The following is a 17,500-nucleotide window of genomic DNA, read 5'->3' on the forward strand; positions in this document are numbered from 1 at the left end:
CTAGTCTCCCATGATGATGGTAAACTCTACCGGGCTCTAAATCTAGGACGATATCTAGTCTCCCATGACGGTGGTAAACTCTACCGGGCTCTAAATCTAGGACGATATCTAGTCTCCCATGATGATGGTAAACTCTACCGGGCTCTAAATCTAGGACGATATCTAGTCTCCCATGACGATGGTAAACTCTACCGGGCTCTAAATCTAGGATGATATCTAGTCTCCCATGAAGATGGTAAACTCTACCGGGCTCTAAATCTAGGACGATATCTAGTCTCACATGACGATGTTAAACTAAGACGATATCTAGTCTCACATGACGGTGTTAAACTCTACCGGGCTTTACTCACTGGCAGGTGTTGTTCTTGGCGTCCTCTGGACAGTGTCCCGAGCAGTAGCAGCTGAGGAAGCGCGCGGCGTCCTCGGGGGCGACGGTGGAGTCCTCGCCGGGCCGCCGGGCCTCGGGTTTCACCCCCGTGCCCTGCAGCACGTGGTCCGGGTTCTGCCCCGCAGCTGCAGAGGAGGAGGACACACAACCAGAACCACTCACAAATCTACAGGAAGAGGAGTGGGGAGCCATTTCGACACCGGTGTCGTTTCCCGGTCGTTACCGGTTATAGCGCCTGTCGCCAGTAGGGGGCACTAGCAAAGTCAGCATCGCTACAATGACAAAAAAAAGAAACTTTGAATTCCTCTCCAAACTGTATTAACGGCATTTGTAAACAGAACAGTTTGTAATCAGAGGTTGCTAACGCTGCTCACTGCTGTGATTGGTTTATGAGTGCAGCTCAGATTCTGGCATATCGCCCTTCTTTAGCCTCCCATTATATTGTACTGAACACATGATTAATTCATCCTAATCTGTCCTATTGGGGTGTCAGCTGGAGTTTAGTCTGACAATGTTGTGCACACCGGATAGTTAGGTTAAGTTAGGTTAAGTACATACATAGGTGCCTGGGTAGCGAGCAGACGGCGGTATTTGACAATTTAGCTGGAGCTCAGTCAAACTTTATTTCACCTTAGTTTTTTTATTGTGAATTAGATTCTAATTCACAATGAAAACTAACGTGAAATTATTAGAAAATGCAAGCGTGGAATCTTATCCAATTACTCGATTAATCATTTGAATAATCAATTACTAAAATAATCAATAGCTGCAGCCGTACTCTGATTCTCTCCTCTCCTTCCTTCCTGTCAGAGCAGAAGTAGAGTGGAACAGCACAGACTGAGGGAGGTGTGTGTGTGTGCTGTCAAGTCTAGACATGCCTCACCTGCACACCCGCACTTAAAAGCTGCTTGGTCGCTACGGCAACTGTCCCTCTGTTTACAGTATGTCTCTCCCTCCCTCTCTCCCCCCAGAGAACAGTCTCCCTTCAGTTTTCACTGTCATTCTGCGGTTTCTACTGTCGCTGTATTACGAAATCAACATGAGCGACAGAGAGACACAGAGAGAGAGAGGGACAGAGAGAGGGACAGAGAGAGAGAGAGTTGTCTTGGTTTTGAGAGACAACAGAAGACAAGACAAACTGTCTTAAATCGTGGAGATACCTCAAATCTTCCTTTCAACACAATCAACACTTCAAACCCTGAAACTGGAAAGCCTCCATCCTGCTGAAGTGTCTTTGAGCAAGACACCGAGTCCCTACCATCTTCTCTACCATCTTCTCTACAGGGAGAACTTTATATCATCTAGTCCAGTGGTGGTCAAACATTTTCACGTCAAGGACCCCTAAAATGAGACAAATTAGATGACTGACCGCCAGTTAATTAGATTTTGTCCGCCCATCTCCTTAAGAGTTTTGCTTTTAGATGTTTTATTAATCCATGACCAAAACAGTCATATATTCTTGTTGTTCATACAATGTTACTTATGGATAAAACATTCCTAAAATATCAGGAAAACTCATCTCTGAACATAATCTGCTCAATATTCATAAAAGAAAATCTAAAAGTTTTACGCAAACTTCCTGCAGTTATTGCGTTCACTATTTGGGTTAGTTGTACAGTTATCAGTTGTTCTGAGCTGTTATTGTTATTGTTATGCATTAAATATAATACGAAATATCCATCAAATATGCCATCAGGGGTTGTCCATTTACCCAGTGTTGATAGAATAGGGGTCACTCCCTTAAGGAAAAAGGTTGGGAACCTATACCAAACTATACCAAAGAGAGGAGAGAGGAGACAGAGCGCTCACTCCGCTGCTGTTCTGCGGCCCCTTCTGGATTTCCCTCTTCAGTTTTTCCCCTACTGGGATCAACAAAACTAAGACAGAAAAAAAGAAGAGAAAAACAGAAACGTGACCGTGTCGTCGTCACCGTCTAGACTTTCAAAATCTCAGACTCGGTTCTCTCCGCCCCGCCTCCGTCTTAGGTCAGGGCGGCTCTGATTGGCTGGAGAGGCGTGACTGACAGGAGCGAGGAGGCAGGAGGAGAGGTAAGAGGACTCTGTGTGCGGCTAGAAATGGTTGCTCTGTGTGTGTGTGTGTGTGTGTGTGTGTGTGTGTGTGTGTGTGTGTGTGACTGTATCCACATGTGTGCTTAATTGTGCCGGCAGTCAGAGTGGAGACTGAGGTCTGGCAGAGAGCATGCTGGGTAATCAGACGCTCCATGTGCTCTTAAAGGGACAGCGGCGCGTTATACTCGCTGTTTATTGACATACAGCCTGGACTCTGAGGGTGAGGGTGATATTTTGTGTTGATGTTCAAAATCCTACAATTTTGACCATTTTCATGCCAAACAATTTACAGTATTCATCGTTTTTACCCAGACTTTTCTTCTCCTCGGCGTGGACAAGCCTCTCGAAGCAGGGTTGCAACTAACAATTATTTTCATTATCGAGTAATCTGTGGATTATTTTCTCGACTAATCGATTAATAGTTTGGTCTATAAAATGTCACAAAATTGTGAAAAATGTTGAATGTTTTTCCCCAAAAGCCCGAGTTGACATCCTCAAGTGTCTTCTTTTGTCCTGACCAACAGTCCACAACCCAAATCAGTTGACTGTCATAAGACTAAAGAAACCAGAAAATATTCACATTTAAGAAGCTGGAACGAGATCATTTTTTATTGTATTTTATTTTATTTGTCTAAACGATTCATCGATTATAAAAAATAGTCGGCGATTCATTTTCCGTCGATCGACTAATCAACTAACCGTTAAAGCATTTCCATCATAGGACACAACTCTTCAATGAAATGATTTTGGACGATTAGCAAAGCTCCTTACAAGAAAATAAAGCAAGTCAAATGTGACTGCAGGTTTTCTATCTCTGTGGTTATGAGGAAGCGTCATCCTATCAGAGGTGATGATATGTGATTCAAGTTCAGTTTAATATTCAGGCCCAGATATCGCTCTGACTGTGTTGTGAGTAAAACAGAGAGGGTTCTGGGGGTTGTGGTCTGTAGACAGGAGGCTGTCTCCTCGTGCACACAGACGAACAGATCTAACTAACTTGACGACTGTAGCTCAGTGTGATCACCTTATTCTTTGCCCATACAAGGACGCTTCTGCATGACGTCATTTCGTAATCGTCTTTTCCGGTTTTAAACACGGAAGTAGAGTACGCCTACCGCAGTCATTATAGACTTGCCAAAAAGCTGTTTTCAAGCAAAAAAGAAAATCAAACTGTTTTAAAGTTTTAATATTTGTCGGGTGAGAACGTAACATATATGTGACCAGTTTATCAGAATAACGCCTATTGGAAATCCTTAACGAGCAGCGAGGACCGGGAGCGCCGACTGTGCTGACACCGGTCGGACTAGCTATCTGTCAATGGTCAAACCCTACTACTGGCAGTGAGAAAACACTGTCGACGTTCTTTTGTAACTAACGTTAAATGCCGACCGGGTACAGCCATCGGCTCCTCGCAGCAGTAACGTTATGAACATGTCACTGAAGTTGGCCGCAGTGTAGCTTAATTCTGAATGTTGCCAAACTTCATTCATACTGACGTTTTATTTTGAAAATGGCCGCCAACTAGTGTTGAACCGGAAGAACAAATACGTTGCGTCGAACGCGGAAGAGAGAAAAAGTGGGCGTGGTGAATACTGTACCGAGATCTGGGTTATGTGTGGACGATATGGCAAATGGACGAAACTCCCAAAAAGTTGGTGTATCCCTTTAATAATCAATTTGCACTCAAGTTAATGATCAAATATCAATATTCGTTGGGCCCAAGTATGTTATGGATGGAAGGAAGAGGAGAGAGAAGAGAGGGAGGTAGGAAGAGGAGGAGAGAGAAGAGAGGGACGGAGGGAGGAGGAGGAGGAGGAGGAGGAGGAGGAGGAGGAGAGAGATCAGTTGGAAACCACAGTGAAGCCCTGAGGGAAATATCAGTGTCAGCTCCCTTCTCCTCGGCACTCTGACCTTGGGGATTGGGGAGAGCGAGAGAGCGAGTCAAGAGAAAGGTAGAAACTATGATGAGATAGAGAGCAATCTATCTCTCTTTCTGATTGATTACAGATTTCTTGTCGAAAGGATCAATAGTTCAATTCAATTGACAGTTTTAGTTCTAGAAAGCCAAATTTCAAACTTTTTAACAAGAGCCTTTCAAGACTAATTTAAAAACCAAAATCTGAACTGCTGCTCGTCTTCCAGTTGAGCCTCCTGTCAGTGAACCCCACAACACCTCCGCCCCCCGCCCCCGAGCCCCGCCTCTGTTCCGGACCGCCAACCTTCTGCCAGAGGTGTTTGCTTGCGTTGCCGCGGCGACAGCGGGCAGCTGCGACGGCATTAACAACCCGCCGCTCGTTAAAACTTTGCCCAATCAGACAACAGACAGCAGTGTAGCTTCAGGAACCAGCAACTGATGGCCCCTTCCAAACACCTTCTTGCTTTTAATTCAGCTAATTTGTGTAACCAACCTAAAGACCAGGTGAAGAAGACCACAGCTGTACTCTCCTACTGACCTGAAGCTTCACCTGTCCTGGCTCAGAGGAACCTAAAGAGCAGGTAAAGACTAGCCTGGCTAAACCCAGCCTCCACATGACCTCCATGTACTATCAGTCACGTAGTCACTTACGCTACAGACATAGTCTGTGACGTCACGTTGAAGGCTGGGTTCACCCAGGCTAGGTGCAGAGTGCAGACCACAGCTCCACTCTCCTACTGACCTCAACCTTCACCTGTTCTGGCTCAGAGGAACCTAAAGAGCAGGTAAAGACCACAGCTCCACACTCTCCTATAGACCTGAAGCTTCACCTGTTCTGGCTCAGAGGAACCTAACGAGCAGGTAAAGACCACAGCTCCACTCTCCTACTGACCTGAACCTTCACCTGTTCTGGCTCAGAGGAACCTAACGAGCAGGTAAAGACCACAGCTCCACTCTCCTACAGACCTGAAGCTTCACCTGTTCTGGCTCAGAGAAACCTAAAGAGGAACAGTAACATTTCACAAGCACTTTGAATTGCTTTATGTATGAAATGTGCTATATAAATAAAATTGACTTGACTTGACAATATTACGATTACCAACTAAAATCCCATATCTAGTCTCATATCACAAAATCAATATTATATGATTTAATGCCCAAGTCTCAAATCAGTAGGGATGCACAATAAGATAATGACCTGCTTGATGCTTCTCATGGCCGATACCAATAAGATAACGCATTAAAAAGAAGTCCATAATAACCTGTAGTTTATGCACAGCTGAGGGTGAGAAAGGCTGAGATGTAGTGAGCAAAGATGGATGATGTAATATTCCATAGCTCTGACCTAACCGAATCTAACTGACATCACTATTGTGAACACAACAAAAACACTTCTGAATCTTCAAATGTTCATTTAGTTTTTCCAACATACTTTGGCTTTGATAAGAGCATTTTACCTAAGAATTCTAATTACATGCTATGACAAAATCTGTCAAATCAGACATGGCAATGGCTGCTTAGTCTGAACACAATGACAAAAAGGGATATAGTAGACTGGCCCTTATGTCATTTTATGCTTAAACAACTTGTTTTGTAAGATATTGATTAATTATCGGAATAATACATAATAATTCTCCCATTATGTATCGGCCCAATATAATTTATTTATCGCGCATCCCTAGAAATCAGCCTTTGCGCGGCAGACTGAACACAGCAGAGCAGCCCGGGGAAATGAACAGTATATCGGTGGCGTTATGAGCCCGGTGGGACAGAGTGATATTTCCGGAGAACAATGTGTGTTTGGAGTATGCAGCTCGCCGGGTGCCATACAGGAAGCGCTTAATATGGCGAGAGGAAGTGAGAGCGGCAGCAATCAGCCCAACAGCTTCCTGCAGCAGCGGAGGACAGGGGAGGAGGGTCCACTCAGACGCTTTTGTGAGGGACCCATAAAGGCTTTTCTGGAGGCTGCAGTTATTTCTCACCCTGCACACATTTCCTATTCTGTTCTTGTCCAAGTCTTTTCTTCTGCTGTTGTTTTACACACACCCTCTTTATGCTTTGATCCATACTTTTGACATGCTTTCACATATTTCTACCAGTCAGTTTGGACACAGACACACCACATTTTTCTGTATTATTACTATTTTTCCATATTTTAGAATCACCGTAAAGACGTCGAAACTGTGAAATAACACAAATGGAATTATGCAGCGACCCAAAAAAAAGAAGAAGTTAAGTGTTAAACAAATCAAAACTATCGTTAAAATTCACACATAGGATCACTTTCACTATTCATGTTTGCCTAAGAAACTCATTTCAAGCATTTAAGCAGAACCCTTTAGATCAAAACGGCTTTAAGAGAATGAAACATAGTCCAGTCGGGTGGGACCAGACTATTGACTGGTGATTTATATTCTAGTGTTGCAAAAATCAGTTTGTAATATTCAGTTTCAATACAGTTTCAATTGATCTTGTGCCATTAAGGGGTTACATTACATTACATCATTTAGCATTTTTATCGGAAACGACTTAGAAAATAGAACCTTTTGTCAACAGTAGTGAAGTCAACTGGGCAACATGGTCCATGTCAGCTATGACTTTTTAAAAGGAATAGAGTCGCATTTGTAGAGAGTTGTTTTACGAAGGAATAAATATCATTAGTTGGATTTAAGAAGAATAAGAAGAAGGATCATTAGTTTGAGAAGGCCTGTGATTGGCTGAAAAGCTGTGTTTTTAGTCTCCACTGAAAGCTGGGCAGTGATTGGGCCGTCCTGACAGAAGGGAGGAGCTCGTTCCACCATTGTGGCGCCAGCGACGAGGAGAGTCGCCACCGGGATGAGCGACTTTTGAGTCCACGTAGCGATGGAGGAGGGGCGAGGCGATCTGGACGGGTGGAGGGGTGGAAGGAGCAGTGTGAGGTTTGGAACCTGACCACAGATTGCAGATAGGGGGGGGCAGTCAGTGGTGTACTGACACTGAATATTAGAGGGTACACCGTCCCATGCTTTTTGGTTTTCTCCGTCACTATCCGGATTCTGTGCCAAAATATTTGACCGGTACTCTAAGGCCTATAAAATAACCCTTCAGCCTCTCTGCTCCTCCTTACGGCTGTGCAGCAGTGTCTGACGCAGGGGACGACTGTCGCCAGGAGACTCGTTCTGAAGGAGTGGAAGTCCCCCTGTCCACCTTCTTTTCAGCTGTGGCTGGCGGTCATGGTTTCGGGTTGCGCGTACGGGGAGACTCAGGTTCCTGAGGAGCAACTCACTTAGGAGGTTTTCAACTATCTGGGACCCGTTTCTGCCCTGCTTGGACGAGGTTACAAGCGACGAGTAACTCGCCCAGCTGATTTCTCATGGACTCCATGTAGAACATCTCTTACAAGCACATAAGCACCTCATGCGGCTGGTAGCACCACGTTGTAATGTTGGTGATATGTGTGTTTTTTATTTTATTTTTCCTTGGCTGAGTTTGTATTTTGCTTTTCATGTTCTGAAAATTGAAAAATAAAATATTGAAAAAAATTGCGATATGAAATTTTCACACCATTTCATTTCTAGTCTAGTGCCAATATTGGATCATGTTCAAATTTGAAGATTTTCATGTAAAAAATATATTTTTTCTCATCAGGGTGGAAAAGGCAAACAGCAGTTTCTGATGACCTTAACCCAAATAAGGTCATAGGTCATGATAATAGGACACGTGGAGTATTCTGATCTTAGTCGCATTCTTGAAGTGCGTTGTAGACGTGTAAGCACCTTAATATGACGTCCCATCAGTTTTCACAGCATTTTGTGACACGTTCAGCAGTCAAACTGCTCGACGATACATGCTCTCGCTTCCAGGTGTTTACAGAAGGAAAAATGGCTGCCAGCGGTAAACAGAAGACCCAACATGTAAGTCCCCAACACGGTAGCAACATGACAGAACGACGTTCAGGTTAAAATGTGTTATCAATTTACAAAGCCTTATTAAACACACACACACACACACACACACACACACACACACACACACACACACACACACACACCCACAGGTCTGGGAGTGGCAGACAGAGGGAGGCCAAAGTCAACAGGCTGGTGTAAAGACGTGAACAAACGAGTGGAAAAACTGATAAGACAACAGCCAGCGTCTCTCCCTCTCCTCCATGTCTCACTCTGTGTGTGTGTGTGTGTGTGTGTGTGTGTGTGAGAGAGAGAGAGAGAGAGAGAGAGAGAGAGAGAGAGAGAGAGAGAGAGAGAGAGAGAGAGAGAGAGAGAGAGAGAGTGTGTGTGTGTGTGTGTGTGTGTGTGTGTGTGTGTGAGAGAGAGTGTGTGTGTGTGTGTGTGTGTGTGTATGAGAGAGAGAGAGAGAGAGAGAGAGAGAGTGTGTGTGTGTGAGAGAGAGAGAGAGAGAGAGAGAGAGAGAGAGAGAGAGAGAGAGAGAGAGAGAGAGAGAGAGAGAGAGAGAGAGAGAGAGAGAGAGAGAGAGAGAGAGAGAGAGAGTGTGTGTGTGTGTGTTACTGTGATAGACTAGACTGCACTCTGATAAAGATAAAAGAATGGCAGAACTTCAAACCTCTCTCCCTTTCACCCTGGGACAAAGCGTGTATGTGTTACTTTGTGTGTGTGCGCGAGCGTCCGTGTGTGTATTCGGCACATGCGTGTGTTTGTGCGTGTGTGTGTGTGTTTGTGTGTGTGTTGTTTGAGTGTGTCTGATACTGTATGAGAGAGCTCCAGTCTGAATCAATCACAGTCGGTAACACTTGGCTGAGCACCGCCCTGCTCTTATCAGTGTGTGTGTGTGTGTGTGTGTGTGTGTGTGTGTGTGTGTCTCCAGGCCTGTGATTGGCTGGTTAGAAGGTGACCTTTCTGATGTTCAGAGCCTCGGCTTTATGACTCACTCTGCTGGGGACAAACATCTGTGTGTGTGTGTGTGTGTGTGTGTGTGTGTGTGTGCGTGTGTCTGTGTGTGTGTGTGTGTGCGTGTGTGTGTGTGTGTGCCTATAAGGTGGGGGTGGGGTTTGAGATATGTGTGACTGTGAAGAGAATGTGTATGTGTGTAAAGAAAGAAAGAAAAAGAAAGAAAGAAAGAAAGTCGCTCAGTCGCTCTCATCTCTCTCTTTCTCTCCCTCAGTATCTCTCCCCCTCTCTTCCTCTCTCCCTCAGTCACAATTTAATTAATTTAATTAATTTAATTAATAAATTAAAATTTAATTTAATTTTCAAAATCACTGATGACATCATCACTGGGACCTTGTGTGTGTGAGTGAATTTATGACATCACTGATGATGTCCTCAGTAGGATTTAGGACATCACTGATGATGTCATCAGTGGGATTTATGACATCACTGATGATGTCATCAGTGAGATTTATGACATCACTGATGATGTCATCAGTGGGACAGACAGACAGAGACACAGAGCCCCAGCTCCCATTTGTATACTGATGATGGAGCTAAAATGACTAAAATAGTCATTTTAAAATATGTCTGAGGAACATGTTGATATTCCCATTTCCCTCTGTCATTATGCCTTTGCATTTCCTGCATTAACGTAAAAGCCGCTTGCTAACTAGCGCGTTAGCTAAATTGTTAGCCCTGGTGGCTTCTAGTCAACTGCGCATGCTCACGACATGAGCAAGCATGTCATGTACACAAGTTCCGCTCTCGTAAGCACAAGTTCACGACTTCCAAATGAAGGCAGCATATGTTCAGACCTGGTATTAGCATGCGTCTTGTATGTTCAGACCTGGTATTAGCATGCGTCTTGTATGTTCAGACCTGGTATTAGCATGTGTCTTGTATGTTCAGACCTGGTATTAGCATGTATCTTGTATGTTCAGAGCTGGTATTAGCATGTGTCTTGTATGTTCAGACCTGGTATTAGCATGTGTCTTGTATGTTCAGACCTGGTATTAGCATGCGTCTTGTATGTTCAGACCTGGTATTAGCATGTGTCTTGTATGTTCAGACCTGGTATTAGCATGTATCTTGTATGTTCAGAGCTGGTATTAGCATGTGTCTTGTATGTTCAGACCTGGTATTAGCATGCGTCTTGTATGTTCAGACCTGGTATTAGCATGCGTCTTGTATGTTCAGACCTGGTATTAGCATGCGTCTTGTATGTTCAGACCTGGTATTAGCATGTGTCTTGTATGTTCAGACCTGGTATTAGCATGTATCTTGTATGTTCAGACCTGGTATTAGCATGTGTCTTGTATGTTCAGACCTGGTATTAGCATGTGTCTTGTATGTTCAGACCTGGTATTAGCATGTATCTTGTATGTTCAGAGCTGGTATTAGCATGTGTCTTGTATGTTCAGACCTGGTATTAGCATGCATCTTGTATGTTCAGACCTGGTATTAGCATGTGTCTTGTATGTTCAGATCTGGTATTAGCATGTATCTTGTATGTTCAGACCTGGTATTAGCATGTGTCTTGCATGTTCAGACCTGGTATTAGCATGTGTCTTGTATGTTCAGACCTGGTATTAGCATGTGTCTTGCATGTTCAGACCTGGTATTAGCATGCATCTTGTATGTTCAGACCTGGTATTAGCATGTATCTTGTATGTTCAGACCTGGTATTAGCATGTATCTTGTATGTTCAGACCTGGTATTAGCATGTGTCTTGTATGTTCAGACCTGGTATTAGCATGCGTCTTGTATGTTCAGACCTGGTATTAGCATGTGTCTTGTATGTTCAGACCTGGTATTAGCATGCGTCTTGAGTGATCCGTTCACAAGTGATGGTCACCCGTTATAAAGTGACGGCAAGGGTTCCTGACCAAACATGCGTTTTTGACGGGTTGGGAGTGACAATGTGTTGGTGTGGCCTGTGGGGGGTGCTGCTGATCACAAAGACTAATGACTTTCTCAGACTCCTGGGCTGAGCTGCATGCTACACAGAAGAAGAATCTAAACAAGCCTACATAATAAGACGTAATAGATAATGTTGTTTTCCTAAAGCAGTGATTCTCAAACTGTGGTTGGGGAGACCAGACCACTGGTGGTCTGTGAGGCTCCACCTGGTGGTACTCAAGAGCCTTGCTCAATCGGCAACAAACAAACGGCATAATTGTTTTTTTCAAACGTCGATATCGGCCCAGAATTTCACAATCGGTGCATCTCTAGTTGTGATTGAGCCTTTCTGATGCTATTGCATGGTTAAATCAGTGCATTTGATTTTGTGGGGAGAAAAAGTATCCCCAGTGGGAAGTGGGTAACATGGGAAATTTGTTTTGATCTGAAAAGTTTGGGAAGCTGCGTCCTAAAGGAACATCTGTTTCAGTTGCCACGATAATCTTAGTTGAACTCCCACTGTGACGTCACCTGCCCGCGGATTTCCTACGCCTCACCAGCCCCAACCTCAAAATCCAAGATGGCTGTTGCGCGATTTCAACAGTAGTTAAAGTTGTAGTAAATACTGTTGATTAAAGCTGCATGCAGCGATGTTTTTGTGTTAAAATAAGTGTTAAATGGCTCTATATTATGACAGCAACCACTGCGTTTGCTCAGTATCTTGGAACCCCCAACCCCCCACTGTCCTCTATCTCTCTCCTGTACTCCTGCAGGCAGGGCGGACGTATCTCCTGTCCTCTATCTCTCTCCTGTAGTCCTGCAGGCAGGGCGGACGTATCTCCTGTCCTCTATCTCTCTCCTGTAGTCCTGCAGGCAGGGTGGACGTATCTCCTGTCCTCTATCTCTCTCCTGTAGTCCTGCAGGCAGGGCGGACGTATCTCCTGTCCTCTATCTCTCTCCTGAAGTCCTGCAGGCAGGGTGGACGTATCTCCTGTCCTCTATCTCTCTCCTGTAGTCCTGCAGGCAGGGCGGACGTATCTCCTGTCCTCTATCTCTCTCCTGTAGTCCTGCAGGCAGGGTGGACGTATCTCCGCAACCGTAACTCATAGAGACTCACAGATGATGGATGATGGCGGCGTTGGATTCAGGGTGAAAAAAATAGTAAATACATAGAGTCCTTTAGAGGCATCGCGATCTGACCTTCCGTTTCCCAGAAAATGTCAACATTTCTCTGATTGGATCAAATTTGGCGTCGACCTCCCACTATCCAATCAGAGAAATGTAGACATTTTCTGGGAAACAGAAGGTCAGATTGCGATGCATGTATTTTTTTACCCTGAATCCAAGCCCACCATCCATGAGTCTCTACAAGTTACGGTTGCGGTGATACATCCGCCCAGCCTGCAGGACTACAGGAGAGAGATAGAGGACAGGAGATATGTCCGCCCTGCCTGCAGGACTACAAGAGAGAGAGGACAGGAGATACGTCCGCCCTGCCTGCAGGACTACAAGAGAGAGAGGACAGGTGATACGTCCGCCCTGCCTGCAGGACTACAAGAGATAGAGGACAGGTGATACGTCCGCCCTGCCTGCAGGACTACAGGAGAGAGATAGAGGACAGGAGATATGTCCGCCCTGCCTGCAGGACTACAGGAGAGAGATAGAGGACAGGAGATATGTCCGCCCTGCCTGCAGGACTACAAGAGAGAGAGGACAGGAGATACGTCCGCCCTGCCTGCAGGACTACAGGAGAGGTGATAGAGGACAGGTGATACGTCCACCCTGCCTGCAGGACTACTCTCCTGTAGTACTACAGGAGAGAGATAGAGGACAGGTGATAGGTCCACTCAGCCTGCAGGACTACAGGAGAGAGATAGAGGACAGGAGATACGTCTGCTCAGCCTGCAGGACTACAGGAGAGGTGATAGAGGACAGTGGGGGGTTGGAGGTTTCAAGTCACTGACCAAACACTCTATTTCAGTGATTGCTGTCAGAATATATAGAGCCATTTAACACTTATTTTAACACAAAAACATCGCTGAATGCAGCTTTAACACTTCTGTCTTATTTGTGTCTCATTAAATCAGTCATACACACAGTACTGTACTGTCTAACTTCTATCTGTGGACAAGCTGCTACACTGTTTGTATGTGCAAACTACAGTGGATTCCGGCTGTTTATCAGCTGTTATTTGCTAACAATGGCCAGCCTGGCTAGAGCTAAAGCTGGCTGCTTCCCAGACTTTTTCAATAGAACGCGGCCTACTGGGGTGTGACGTCACTCAAATGGGATATTCCTAATTCCCAATACAAAAGCAATGCCTTCTCAAAACTGTCTTACCATCAGCGCTGAGGACCAGCAGGAGGCCAGCTGCCATCACAGTCACGCAGAGCCGTAAGCCTGCCATCGCCGAGCACGAGAGTCCGGCTCTGGACCTGGACAAAGACCTGGACTGAAGCAGGCTCCGTGTGGTGTTCAGGGAGACTCCAGTCCTGACTTGAGCAGGCTCCGTGTGGTGTTCAGGGAGACTCCGGTCCTGACTGGAGCAGGCTCTGTGTGGTGTTCAGGGAGACTCCGGTCCTGACTGGAGCAGGCTGTGTGAGGTGTTCAGGGAGACTCCGGTCCTGACTGAAGCAGGCTCCGTGTGGTGTTCAGGGAGACTCCGGTCCTGACTGGAGCAGGCTCTGTGTGGTGTTCAGGGTGAGTCCGGTCCTGACTTGAGCAGGTTCTGTTAGGTGTTCAGGGATACTCCGGTCCTGACTGAAGCAGGCTGTGTGTGGTGTTCAGGGAGACTCCGGTCCTGACTGGAGCAGGTTCTGTGAGGTGTTCAGGGATACTCCGAAACTCCACAGAGGAGCAGCTCCTGCAGGCCGGGGCAGGGGGAGGTGGAGGGGGTGAACAAGTCTCAAGAGGAGGAGGGGAGGAAGGAGGGATGAGGGAGGACAGGATGGGAGTGCAGAGGGAGTGATGGCCACCAGGTGGAGAAGATGACAGTATCAGCTCTTCCTCCTGGTCAATGGCTTCCTGGGTCCAAAAGCCTGAGGAGGAAGAAGAGGAGAGGAGTCAGACAAGCCAGCTGGAAACTAATGCCGACAGCACAATCCGCTTCAGATGGAGCTAACTTTTGCTATGTTTTTAGCCTAGCGTCCACACTACTCCAATGTATTCAAATCCCTCAAACAGAGACTTTTATAAAAGCAGCTGATCCCATTCGAGTTTGAAAACTCAGGATTGTGTTTTAGTCTGGACAGGTGGAAACGGAGACGTTTGGAAACGATGATGGTTGTATGTGAACAGGTCATATCTGATGGTTGTAAGTGAACAGGGTATATCTGATGGTTGTATGTGAACAGGGTATATCTGATGGTTGTATGTGAACAGGGTATATCTGATGGTTGTATGTGAACAGGGTATATCTGATGGTTGTATGTGAACAGGGTATATCTGATGGTTGTATGTGAACAGGGTATATGCAGGAATCCTGAAGTTAAATTCTTTTAAGACCTTTTTTAAGCCTTTCTCAAGACCTCAACGCCACCTTCGTCACATCAGAGATAGAGGTGTAAAGTTTCATCACGATACAAATTAATATATAGATTCTTTGGACAACGATATGGTCTTTGCTGAGATCACAAAGTCTGCCACGAACAATGTCGATTCAATTCATGGGGTCTGCGATCGATAAGGGACGATATCATTATGCTCATTTAACACCATCTACATTTTAATACCTCTCAAATGGCAATTAAGACTTTTTAAGAGCCCTAATTTTCCTTAAATTGACTTGTCAACTTTGAATACTTCTCAAGAGCCCGTGGAGGATACCCTGTGTGACAGAGCAGAGCCCGTGGAGGATACCCTGTGTGACAGAACAGAGCCTGTGGAGGATACCCTGTGTGACAGAGCAGAGCCTGTGGAGGATACCCTGTGTGACAGAACAGAGCCTGTGGAGGATACCCTGTGTGACAGAACAGAGCCCGGGGAGGATACCCTGTGTGACAGAACAGAGCCCGGGGAGGATACCCTGTGTGACAGAACAGAGCCTGTGGAGGATACCCTGTGTGACAGAACAGAGCCTGTGGAGGATACCCTGTGTGACAGAACAGAGCCTGTGGAGGATACCCTGTGTGACAGAACAGAGCCCGTGGAGGATACCCTGTGTGACAGAACAGAGCCCGGGGAGGATACCCTGTGTGACAGAACAGAGCCTGTGGGGGATACCCTGTGTGACAGAACAGAGCCTGTGGAGGATACCCTGTGTGACAGAACAGAGCTTGTGGAGGATACCCTGTGTGACAGAACAGAGCCCGTGGAGGATACCCTGTGTGACAGAACAGAGCCTGGGGAGGATACCCTGTGTGACAGAACAGAGCCCGTGGAGGATACCCTGTGTGACAGAACAGAGCCCGGGGAGGATACCCTGTGTGACAGAACAGACCCGGGGAGGATACCCTGTGTGACAGAGCAGAGCCCGTGGAGGATACCCTGTGTGACAGAACAGAGCCTGTGGAGGATACCCTGTGTGACAGAACAGAGCCCGGGGAGGATACCCTGTGTGACAGAACAGAGCCTGTGGAGGATACCCTGTGTGACAGAACAGAGCCCGGGGAGGATACCCTGTGTGACAGAACAGAGCCTGGGGAGGATACCCTGTGTGACAGAACAGAGCCCGGGGAGGATACCCTGTGTGACAGAACAGCCTAGACAGCATGAATAGCAGAAGCAGAGATACACAGTTCTTTGTGTGATGCTGTGACATAGAGACACTGCGGAGCGCGTCATCATTCAGACACCACGCCCAAAACGGGGGGAAACAAACCCCCCCCCCCCCCAATCCTGGCGTTCTCCTATGCATGGTCGCGTGTTGCACAAAAAAGATAATATATACAGAAGATGAACACTCCAAATTACTTCACTGACAGCTAGATCCACATTTTTCTTCTCACCAATTCTCAATGGCTTCCTTGTTTTGCTCGGGAGTACAAAAAAACTTTAATCTGCGATTTTTTTACATTTGTTGTCTGCGCAGCCCCACCACACAACAGCTTTTAGCTATGTTTTAATTCAAGGAAAATGATGCTGGTGTGTGGAAATGAATGGAGCGCTTTCCCCTGTGATGGGCGTGGCCTATTTCATGCAGTGTCTCTATGAAGGAGGGACATCCATGATAGAATATCATGTCGGTCCTCCCCCCGGCCTCCCTCTCTCTCTCTCTCTCTCCCTATGTCTCTCCTTTCTTTCTTCTTTAACAGACAAGGACACGCATGTCTTTATTGTCCCATGCACGCCACGTACACAGTGCGAGGTGAGAGCGCTACCACTGCAGCTCTCTCTCCATTTCTCACCTCCTCTCTCTCCTCCTCCCTCACCACCCCCACCTCCTTCCCTCTCTCTCATCCTCCCTCCCTCTCTCACTCTCCCCCACCTCCCTCTCTCTCATCCTCCCTCCCTCTCTCACTCTCCCCCACCTCCCTCTCTCTCATCCTCCCTCCCTCTCTCACTCTCCCCCACCTCCCTCCCTCTCTCACTCTCCCGGGGCCTCTGCCACCTGCAGGCCGGGCACTTTGCCCCCTGCAGGCCGGGTGCTGGGCTCTGCCCCCTGCAGGCCGGGTGCTGGGCTCTGCCCCCTGCAGGCCGGGCACTGGGCTCTGCAGGCCGGGCGCTGGCCTCTGCCCCCTGCAGGCCGGGCGCTGGCCTCTGCCCCCTGCAGGCCGGGCGCTGGCCTCTGCAGGCCGGGCGCTGGCCTCTGCCCCCTGCAGGCCGGGCGCTGGCCTCTGCCCCCTGCAGGCCGGGCGCTGGCCTCTGCCCCCTGCAGGCCGGGCGCTGGCCTCTGCAGGCCGGGCGCTGGCCTCTGCCCCCTGCAGGCCGGGCGCTGGCCTCTGCCCCCTGCAGGCCGGGCGCTGGCCTCTGCCCCCTGCAGGCCGGGCGCTGGCCTCTGCCCCCTGCAGGCCGGGCGCTGGCCTCTGCAGGCCTCTGCCCCCTGCAGGCCGGGCGCTGGCCTCTGCAGGCCGGGCGCTGGCCTCTGCCCCCTGCAGGCCGGGCGCTGGCCTCTGCAGGCCGGGCGCTGGCCTCTGCCCCCTGCAGGCCGGGCGCTGGCCTCTGCAGGCCGGGCGCTGGCCTCTGCCCCCTGCAGGCCGGGCGCTGGCCTCTGCCCCCTGCAGGCCGGGCGCTGGCCTCTGCAGGCCGGGCGCTGGCCTCTGCCCCCTGCAGGCCGGGCGCTGGCCTCTGCCCCCTGCGGGCCGGGCGCTGGCCTCTGCAGGCCGGGTGCTGCCCCCTGCAGGCCGGGCGCTGGCCTCTGCAGGCCGGGTGCTGCCCCCTGCAGGCCGGGTGCTGGCCTCTGCAGGCC

General features: G+C 47.8%; 1 protein-coding gene across 1 annotated transcript in view; it reads right to left on the reverse strand.

The window, feature by feature from the left end:
* Window positions 1-17,500, reverse strand: part of LOC310789497 (bone morphogenetic protein receptor type-1A-like) — an 88,738-nt gene that overhangs the window by 18,283 nt on the left and 52,955 nt on the right. Inside the window, exons 3-4 of the mRNA XM_083651143.1 lie at window positions 13,495-14,192; window positions 351-513 (exon numbers count right to left, since the gene is read on the reverse strand). Of these exons, the coding sequence (XP_083507269.1) occupies window positions 351-513; window positions 13,495-13,561 (230 nt within the window). The 5' untranslated portion in view covers window positions 13,562-14,192. The remainder of the gene's footprint in view (window positions 1-350; window positions 514-13,494; window positions 14,193-17,500) is intronic.

Source organism: Poromitra crassiceps (genome assembly GCF_964638095.1).
Source record: "Poromitra crassiceps genome assembly, chromosome: 14".
NCBI lineage: Eukaryota > Metazoa > Chordata > Actinopteri > Beryciformes > Melamphaidae > Poromitra > Poromitra crassiceps.